Source organism: Salmo salar, chromosome 09, assembly GCF_965601325.2.
Source record: "Salmo salar chromosome 09, fSalSal1, whole genome shotgun sequence".
NCBI classification, from domain to species: Eukaryota; Metazoa; Chordata; class Actinopteri; order Salmoniformes; family Salmonidae; genus Salmo; species Salmo salar.
Window position 1 is genome coordinate 25,454,293 of NC_138299.1, and position 10,858 is coordinate 25,465,150.

General features: G+C 44.4%; 1 protein-coding gene across 2 annotated transcripts; it reads left to right on the plus strand.

The window, feature by feature from the left end:
- Positions 1-944: 944 nt before the first annotated feature.
- On the plus strand, positions 945-4,502 carry LOC106610968 (uncharacterized). Of its 2 annotated transcripts, none has more exons than XM_014210717.3 (2): positions 945-1,338; positions 2,912-4,502. In XM_014210717.3, exon 2 carries the CDS (start codon positions 3,061-3,063, stop codon positions 4,102-4,104), a length of 1,044 nt encoding a protein of 347 aa, XP_014066192.2. In that variant the 5' UTR covers positions 945-1,338; positions 2,912-3,060; the 3' UTR covers positions 4,105-4,502. The 2 variants fall into 2 exon arrangements, with proteins under 2 accessions (XP_014066192.2, XP_014066193.2); XM_014210718.3 differs by having other exon boundaries at positions 945-1,331.
- Positions 4,503-10,858: the final 6,356 nt, after the last annotated feature.

A 10,858-nucleotide genomic window follows, 5' to 3' on the forward strand; every position in this document is an offset into this window, starting at 1 on the left:
TTCTGCCCACACCTCTACAGAATTGTGCTAGAATTTGATTCATTTAGATACGCCCAATTCCAACATTTCCAAATCATACAGCAAATTAGGACGTTTTTATAACCATAAAATGAGAATTATGGGCATTTTCCAGGCAGGGTAGTGCTCATTCACTAGTGCACATTTATAATATGGTTCTGATTTATCAATGAAAACATGCTTATGTTGTGTGCGACAGTTTAATAAATTCCAATAATTTGTGGGGCAAGCAAATCCTAGAATCTCCACTTGCCAGAATTTAGTAAGACATTAATGTACGTTTCATAAATGATGCCGCAGGTGCTCAAAATTATGACTTGGTGGTTTGGAGTTAAAAGCCCCCCTCCCTGCTATAATTTGCACAGAAATCACCTTGTCACCTAAAAACATTTACACATTTCTCCTGGATGCCACTAGTCTTGCTCAACTAAAAATGTAATGTCTCATCTCAACTTTTTAAGTTAGGTTACTCCTAAAAGATTTTGAGGTAGGCCTACATTGAGCTAATAATTTGTAGTTTAGAAAAAGTTATATATCTAATTAAGTTTTAATATATACCAGTAGGGGAGCCAAAAGGTAAATAATCCACAAAATATTTTCACATGACCCTCCTCTTCAACCTGGTCGCAGAGCATTTCAAATGATTCACTATGTAAATCCGAGACACTCCATTTAGTATTATATGTTAATAATATGGTATGTATTCATTTATAAATGTCCATCACCCATTTCGTATGATATGTTACGAAATTACGAATTACAATTCGTATTATGTGTTACGAATTTGCAAACGTACTATATGTTACGAATTTGCTAAACAAATCATTCAGTATGTTACACATTCTACCTGGGTGGTTAGGTTTAGGAAGTAGGTTTTAAAGAGTTAAGTGTAAGGATAGTGACGTCCCAAGGATCCAGAATAGCACTAACCATGCGACCGCAGACGTTCATTTCGCCTAGCCGAATTCTGCTAGAAGCAAACCGAATCTATGTATGCCGACTCGTATGGGACTATGCATCCCACTCGCAATTTTTTTCTGGTTCATATAGTCAATGAACTAAGCAGACCAGAACCAGCTGCTATCGCATTGGTGTCAATAGGAGAGCCACCATGTTATAAGCAAACTGGAACTGACTTTTTAAAATATTTTTTGTTATCGTAAACGGCCTGAGTAAACGATCTTCATTTATCCACCATCTTTAGTAAAAACCACTGATTTTAGCCTACCATTGGAGCAGCAGCAGGCACAAACCCGCTGTCGCCTTTTATCTGATTGCGGTCATTACCCTAATTATGGGAGTCGCCAGGGAAGGTGCGTCGTAAGTAGCCTATGCTAATAATATAGCCCACTACAGAATATGTATTCAGCATGATTTATTTGTAGCAGTCGCTGTATTTAGCCGCATTAGAAAGGCAGGGTCTATTTTCCTTCTCGCTACACAACCATGTATGATGTCCACTTCAAGCCAGGAAACAGAAGGCGCACACATAAGACAGTGTAATATGCCGACCTCAACATTACATAGGCATATAGGTAGTTACTATATGATTGTCGGTGAAAATGTTCCGTTTGTAGAAGAATCAGCGCAGGGACTGGTAGTCTACACCAGAGAGGAAGATGCGAAGCGAGAGGGTCTAATCCCGTCAAAATCTGTCCTGGCGAAAATACAGCGATAATTAGACCTTCTACCTTCCCGCCTCTGGGACAACGACCCTCATTGTTAGGGCGGAGACAGACCGTCTCGTTATAATATACACTATCTCAGGCTACACCCGCCATGTTGGCCGTTTCTCATCACCCAGGCAAAAAATAAAACAAATGTAAGGAAAGATGCATGTTGTTGTACAGAGATGCTCGTTGTATCAAGGCTACATGGCGTGACAATTTCATGAACGTGACAATGTGATTGCGTGCCTGCCAGTGATTGGCATGCATTTTATTTTTATTTAACTAGGCAAGTCAGTTCTTGTTTGACTGCTGTGCTAGAACCTTAAACCGAGAATAAAGTACATAATCATTTAAATAATAGTGCAACAGCCAGTGGTGTAAAGTACTTAAGGACACATACTTTAAAGTACTACTTAAGTAGTTTTGGGGGGTATCTGTACTTTACTATTTATATGTTTGACTGCTTTTACTTTTACTTCACTACATTCCTAAAGAAAATAATATACTTTTTACTCCATACATTTTCCTTGACACCCAAAAGTAGTCATTACATTTTGAATGCTATCAGGACAGGAAAATGATCTAATTCACACACTTATCAAGAGAACATCCCTGGTCACCCCTACTACCTCTGATTTGGCAGACTCCCTAAACACAAATGCCTGGTTTGTTATGTCTGAGTGTTGGAGTGTGCCCCTGGCTATCCGTAAATAAAAATAACAAATAAAAGGGTCTTCTGGTTTGCTTAATATAAGGAATGAAATTATTTCATATTTTACTTTTGATACTTAAGTATATTTTGGAAATTACATTTACTTTTGATACAATATTTATAACCTAATACTTTAAGACTTTTAATCAAGTAGTGTTTTACTGGGCGACTTTCACTTTTAGTTGAGTCATTTTCTATTACTCAAGTATGACAATTGGGTACTTTTTCCACCACTGGCAACAGCTACCTCGTATAGGCTAACAATGTCAGTGGTTAGATGGCACTTTAGTCCTACACACACTTTACCCAATAGGATACTGTAGTGATTGGCAACCAATTATTGGTCAAAAGAGACAATTTGATGCTGCACTGTGCCATTCTTATCAGCACATTTTGTTGTCAGAGCATTATTATAAGCGAGTTCCCATAGAAAGTTCAATAAAGGTTAACATTGTTGCTTCACTTGATAGCGGGAACTATCACTAATGCATATCTATGTTTTTACTTTCAGTTTTGAAGAGGAAGAGAAACGCCTTATGATGAAACCTTTGACTAACTGTCAGCAGGGTTAATGTGTGTTTCATCCAAACACAAACCCAGGTGTTAGTGCCACTGCCAAACGCATGCCCAGGAGTAGATACAGGTGTTAGTGTCAACCCCATGTCAAGTAGACACACCTCCTCTCCAACCATGAGGCCTGACAATAACAACAACCACAACAGTGTGCTGGATGGAGACGGAGTGGAGGACGGGTCTGGACCAATCAGCAGGCCCCGTCAGCCCCAGTGCCATTCTCTCTCCTCCGGCCGGGCGCGTCACAGCCACCGCCGCAGCAGCAGAACAGATAAGCAGCCTCACACCTGTCCTCTCTGTTCCAAAACGTTCATCTCTTCCTCTCACCTGGCCCTACACCTGCGCTCCCACAGCGGGGAGAGGAAGTATAAGTGTGGCGTGTGTGGGAAGCTCTTCCTGCAGTCAGCCCACCTGATGCGCCATAAGACCACCCACACAGGGGACAGGCCCTTTAAGTGTCCAGACTGTGGGAAGGGCTTCGGTCGCGCTTCTCACCTGAAGACACACCAACGCCTCCACACAGGGGAGAAGCCATTCCAGTGCTCCGTCTGTGACAAGGCTTTCACCCAGAAGGCTGGGCTGATCATGCACCACCGCCTGCACACTGGTGAGAGGCCTTACAGGTGTGATCACTGTGGTAAAGCCTTCCGCTCCTCCACACACCTGCTGGCCCATCAGGCCCTGGAGTCAGCCAAGCAGAGCTTCACCTGTGACAGGTGTGATCAGAGTTTCAGGTCAGCCTCGTCCCTCAGACAGCATGTTAAGACACACAGCAGCACCATGGAGGACCTCTGCTGTGGGGTCTGCTGCCGGTCCTTTGTCCGCTCCTCCTACCTGCAGCTGTACATGAGGCTCCACAGAGGACAGAGGCCCTACCACTGCAGGGTCTGCAACAAGACTTTTGCTAAGATGACCACCTTCCAGAGACACTGTGACAAACACCTGAGGAGGAACGGGGACATGGACCAGGGGCAGGAGGAGGAAGAGGAGGATGTCAAACCTACATTGCCCCCACCCTCCACCCCTCCTACTCCTGCCCTTCTACCTCCTCCTGTTCCTCCATCCACCCTTCCTCTCTTGTCGGAGGTCAATACACGCTCTAAAACTAGAGCCAAAATTAGGATAGAATGACTGTGTTCTGGACTTGGAGTATAACAATGGGGAAAGAACATAAGTGGCATCCTTAAACATGTGCAATTACTTGCAACAGTCATATTATGTATATTTACTGATAGGGTATTACAAATTATTTAAAGTTTTTAATTATACAAACTGTATTGTAATGTAGTTTATAGTATTGTTTTGTTTTATTGTTTTAAGCATGCTTTTGTATTTACTAATACACACTTAGACTTTCCCTGTGTGACTTCAACACTTCAATGTGCTGTGCAATCCTGATGCTTTTCATACCATAGTCCATATCGCACAGTACCATATTATACCATAACGTAAAGTCTGTATGATCATATCACTCCATCCTTGGACCAAGTATTAACTTTTTAATAACAATAAATGTTGATTGGACAGGTTACAGTATTTTATCTTCTCAATCATGTGATTCTTCCAGGTTGAGTCTTTAATGTTGCTCAGTATTCTGTGTATCTGATCTGAGTTCCATAGAAGAAACAGACATTAAACCAAGTATCAGTATTAGAGGTCTGCCTGCTACATCCATAACTATGATGTCATGGGGAAACTCTTTGTCTAGACCTACAGGGGAGAAAATAGCTACAGGTGAGGTGGCTCATATCTATAACTTATTGTATATTTAGATCTACAAAAAATGATTGAATGTGAAATATGTTAATGTCAGAAGATAGAGAATGCTAAGTAATTAAGCTACTGTACACACTGGGACAAATTGTAACTTCCACTTAAGTAGAATTTTCACAAAATTACCCCGGGCCGGCTCCAGGCATAAGCGGTCGCTTAGGGCCCCAGGCTGCTAGGGGGTCCCCAAAAACAAATTTAGGAACTCAGTCAGGGTCTCAACTTACTGTTGAGAGTTACAATAGTAGAATGTGCAAGTTAGAAATATGTTTGTGCATCAGCAATTTCTCTTGTTATGTATGTCACTGACTGTCACTCAATTAGTCATTTCAGCTAACAATATTTCGATTGTTAAATTAGACGAGGCAGCCATCTAATGTGGCAGACCAGGGGGGGTTGATCTAGACATTTACCAGATCAGACACGGACAGAAGGGTGATACCTCTGTTTCAAGGGTTTTTATTTAAACCAATAAAGAAAAGAAACAGGTCTCCTCCAGGAGACCTCTTCCAGGTTACTGCCATCTGTGCTCAGGGGAATGCTGTCTCCTCTGGGGTAGAACACAAAGCTCCTAGGTTCTAGCAGACCGTGAGGACGTCTATCTGGCGCAACCTCTCACTACCTCCTACCCTCCCGTGTGCTGCCTTCCGGCAGTTTTATTGGCCCCACACGGTTGGTGAGCATTCAGCCCCTTGATTACTCATCAGCCTAAATCAGCCCCAATTAGTCCTGGCCATGGGACCCGTTGAGACGTGGCATGTCCAGCAGAGGGAGCCACCGCCGCGTGATGCAGACTCCGTCTGTCACCAGGCCTCGACAAGTCTCCCCCTGGTGGCTTGTCCGCGGTATGCCAGGGGCCATCTAGACCAGGGTGAAGTGCGTGCCCAACAGGTAATACTTAAGAGTGTCAGCGCCCACTTCACCGCTAGACACTCTTTCTCGACAATCGAGTACTTATTTTGGCAGGGGTATCAACTTCTGGCTTATGTACATGATGGGGTGTTCCTCCCCATCGTGTACCTGGGACAGGACGGCCCCTAGCCCCGTGTCCCAGGCATCCGTCTGCACCAGGCGTCGGGCGTCACAAGAATCGGTAAAAATACTTTAAAGTACTACTTAAGTAGTTTTTTTGGGGTATCTGTACTTTACTATTTATATTTTTGACAACTTTTACTTCAATACATTCCTAAAGTAAACTATGTACTTTTTACTCCATACATATTCCCTGACACCCAAAAGTACCATTTTAATGTTTAATAGGACAGGAAAACTGTCCAATTCACGCACTAAGAGAACATCCCTGGTTATCCTTACTGCCTCTTATCTGGCGGACTCAGGAAACACAAATGCTTTGTTTGTAAATGATGTCTGAGTGTTAATAAAAAAAATTGCTTAATATAAGGAATTGAAATTATTTATACTTTTAATATTTAAGTATATTTTAGCAATTGCATTTACTTTTGATGCGAAAGTATATTTAAAACCAAATACTTTTAGACTTTTACTGGGTGACTTTCACTTTTACTCCAATACTTATCTATGAAGGTATCTTTACTTTTACTCAAGTATGACAATTGGGTACTTTTTCAACCACTGGTCATGAACCACCTGGACCTTCCTCCCCTGGGGCTTGACGTTCCCCTGTCCAATCAAATACTCCACTTCCTCGAACCCTAGCTTGCATTTCTTGACATTCGCTGTCAACCCGGCTTGCCTGAGCGCATCCAGCACCGCCTGGAGGCGCGTCAGGTGATCTTCCCAACCTTGGCTGTGGATGATAATGTCATCCAAATAGGCCGTGGCGTACTGTTGGAGGGGTCAGAGGACTCCACCAACCAGGAACTTACTTTCAGCGGTGGAGATTAAAACTAGCACCTTGTCACCCACATGGAACTCTTGGGGCTGGGTACCATCCACCGCAATCACTTGGGCCACGGCGGCTTTCAAGTTCGGATCCTCCCACTGGCTTTTTCCCAGCTCGTGCCTCCACAATCTCGTCCCACGAGGAGGGGTACCGGAAACTCAGGTACGGCACTCACCACCATCTGGCAGCTCCCTTGTTGTGTCACGATGGTGGCCTGCCTGGTCGATTACCGCTTGGTGTCGATGTGGACACAGGAGATCTCCTCACCACTGTCAGTCGGATGGGCCAGCAGGCGCGCTTGTACGAGCTTTACCACACTCCCGTAATCCAACAGAGCGTGGATGTCGTGACCGTTGACTTTCACTGGGACCATAGGGGCTGGAGGTTGGTGGCCCGCCTCGTCTTTGGGCCCGCTGATGGCATCGACTACTCTCAACCGGGGAAATTCCATGAGAGGTGTCCCTGGGCTCCACACTCAAAACAACTGCTTTGGTCTTCATCCACCTGGGGTCGTCGGCGGCGGGTCAACTCTCCCCCGGCTGTCTCTCCGTGGGTCAGCAGTCCTTTAGCCCGGCTGACTGTCGGATTGGGGAGTACAGTGGTGGGGTCGTCTTTCCATCCCCTCCGACGGCTCCTGGACTCGGCCTGCGTCCCCTTCAACAGGGCCTCTGTATTCTGGTGCGTCTCCACGGCTCCCAAGAGGTCCTCCAAGGCCTACCTACATGTACAAATTACCTCAGCTAATCTGTACCCCCGCACATTGACTCGGTACTATCAGAACTCAGGATAAGACCCAGATGCAGACAGCTAGAGTCACAGATGTTTATTGACCCAAACAGGGGGCAGGCAAAAGACAGGTCAAAGACAGGCAGAGGTCCGTAATCCAGGGCAGAGTCAATAAGGTACAGAACAGCAGGCAAGCTGGGGGTTAGGACAAGCAGAGGTTCGTAAACGGGTCAGAGTCAGGCAGGTACAGAACGGCAGGCAGGCTCGGGGTCAGGGCAGGCAGAATGGTCAGAACCGGGGTAACTAGGAAACAGAACTTGAGAAAGCAGGGAGACGGGAAAACACGCTGGTAAGGCAAGACGAACTGGCAACAGACAAACAGAGGACACAGGGGATAATGAGCAAGATGGGGTGACACCTGGATGGGGGTGGAGACAAGCACAAAGACAGGTGAAATAGATCAGGGTGTGACAGGTACCAGTACCCCTTGTGTAAATATTTTCTGAACTCTTCCTTGAACTGCATTGTTGTTAAGTAAGCATTTCACGGTAATGTCTACACCTGTTGTATTCGGTGCATGTGACAAATAAAGTTTGATTTGATGTACATGTATAAACTGGAAGTAGAAGCCTAAGTAATGTTTCGATTAGTTTACTCCAATTAGGGGTGGAAGGGTTACGGGAAAATAATAAAGAACGAAAACATGTTTGCTCCAATTATGGGAGGGGTGGTAGGGTTAGAGGAAAATAATAAAGGAAAATATATTTAAAAAAAGATATACAGTATTTAAAATAATATATTTAGAAAATATATATATGGGGGATTGAAAATGATGCAGACAATTACATTGATAGAAGCCACAATCTATGTGCAATATTAAATCTAATCTGCACCCTCCAAATGTTTCTAATTATCTAATTTGCGGTTTCTTGTAGACTGCATATTACCTGAAATAATTATAAATACATCACATCCTACTGGGCACAGATGTCAATTCAACGTCTATTCCACGTTGGTTCAACGTAATTTCATTGAAATGATGTGGAAACAACATTGAGTATATCAGTGTGTGCCCAGTGGGATGTATGACAATGTATTCTGAGAGCCACATATTTTAGTCATTAAAAGCGAAGAATGATTGACCTACAAAAGTAATTCAAAGAATTGGTTGAAATATAAAAATGTTTATTATTTATAAATGTGAAACGTCGAACACACACACACACACACACACACACACACACACACACACACACACACACACACACACACACACACACACACACACACACACACACACACACACACACACACACACACACACACACACACACACACACACACACACACACACACACACACACACACACACACACACCCTAGGGGCTCAAGGTAATGAGTGGGTATTGCAACTGACTGATTCTGAGTGAATAACACAACAGGATCCAAACATATGACAACATCCATGCAAACAGAGGAAAAAGCTCCATCTGAAAGTTCTAGGGCTCGATTCAATCAGATTAGCGTTGGTCGACACCCGTATAGCGGTTGTTTTGGCAGTCTCTGAGGTAGAACTGCCAAATCCACAAATGCCTCCTTGTGTTACCTTATCATCTACACTGCCATTGGATGCAACGAAACCACCCGACTTTATATCAGACAAAACCCACGCAGCCGCGTTAGAAGTTCCTTTAGCCGGATTACAAGTTCAAACACTTGAACGCATAATCAAATCAAATTTATCGGTCACATACACATGGTTAGCAGATGTTAATGCGAGTGTAGCGAAATGCTTGTGCTTCTAGTTCCGACATTGCAGTAATATCTAACAAGTAATCTAACAAATTCACAGCGACTATCTTATACACACAAATGTAAAGGGATGAATTAGAATATGTACATATAAATATATGGATGAGCGATGGCCGTGCGGCATAGGCAAGATGCAGTAGATGGTATAGAATACAGTATATACTGTACATATGAGATGAGTAATATAGGATATGTAGACATTATTAAAGTGGCGTTATTTAAAGTGACTAGTGATACCTTTATTAAATCAATTTATTAAATGTATTAAAGTGGCCAGAGATTTGAGACTGTATGTTGGCCACTCTGTTAGTGATTAATCAGGTCAACACCTGCAAAGCCGCGGGGCCTGGGTGTGTTCTCAGAGCATGCGCAGAACAGCTGTCATGCATATTCACGGAAATGTCAACCTCTCCTTGTCCCATTCTGTAATCCCCACATGTTTTAAGATGACCACCATCATAACTGTCCCCAAGAACTCTAAGGCTTTATGCCACTGACTACCGCCCTGTAGCACTCACATCTGAAATCATGAAGTGCTTTGAGAGGCTGGTTATGGCACACATTAACTCCACCATCCCAGACACCCTAGCCTAGACCCAATTAAATTTGCATACTGCCCCAACAGATCATGCAATCTCAATTGCTCTCCACACTGCCATCACCCACCTAAAGAAGAGGAATACCTATGTGAGAATACTGTTCATTGACTACAGCTCAGCGTTCAACACCATTGCCCCCTCCAAGCTCGTCAACAGCACCTCCTTCTGCAACTGGATGCTGGAATTCCTGACGGGCCGACCCCAGGTGGTGATGGTAGGCAACGTCACCTCTGCCACGCTGACCCTCAACACGGGCTCCACAGGGGTGTGTGCATAGTCTCCTCCTGTAGTCCCTTTTCAGCCACGCACGATTCCCAACACCATCAAGTTTGCTGACGACACAGCGCCTGATCACCGGCGACGATGAGTCAGCCTACAGAGAGGAGGTCAGTGACCTGGCAGTGTGGTGCCAGAACAACAACCTCTCCCTCAACGTCAGTAAGACCAAGGAGCTGATCGTGGACTACAGGAAACGAGGGGGCGAGCACGCCCCCATCCACATCGACGGGGCTGCAGTGGAGCAGGTTCAAGAGAGCTTCAGGTTCGAGAGCTTCAAGTTCTTCGGTGTCCAAATCACTAAAGACTTAAATGGTCTAAATGGTCCAAATACACACGCACAGTCATGAAGGCACAACAGCGCCTCTGCCCCCTCAGGAGGTTGAGAAAGTTTGGCATGGGCCCTCAAATCCTCAAAAGATCTACAGCTGTAACATTGAGAGAATTCTGACCGGCTGCATCACTGCCTTGTATGGCAATGCGCTACAGAGGGTGGTGAGGACAGCCCTGTACATCACTGGGGCCGAGCTCCCTGCCATCCATATCAGGTGGTGTGGAAGGAAGGCCCGGAAAATAGTTAAGACTCCAACCACCCAAACCATAGACTATTCTCTCTGCTTCCGCACGGCAAGTGGTACCGGTGCTTCAAGTCTGGCATCAACAGGCTCTTGAAGAGCTTCTATCCCCAAGCAATAAGACTGATAAATAGCTAACAAAATAGCTACACAGACTATTTGAGTTAACCTTGTATCTTTATTGACCTTTTATTTATTTTTATTCACTGTCTCTATGCACACTCACAGGGCCCTACACACACACTCACTCCATCATCTGCTCA

What these genes read in the sequence shown, in the direction of transcription:
- LOC106610968 (XM_014210717.3), top strand. Translation starts at nt 3,061, where the DNA reads ATGTCAAGTAGACACACCTCCTCTCCAACCATGAGGCCTGACAATAAC.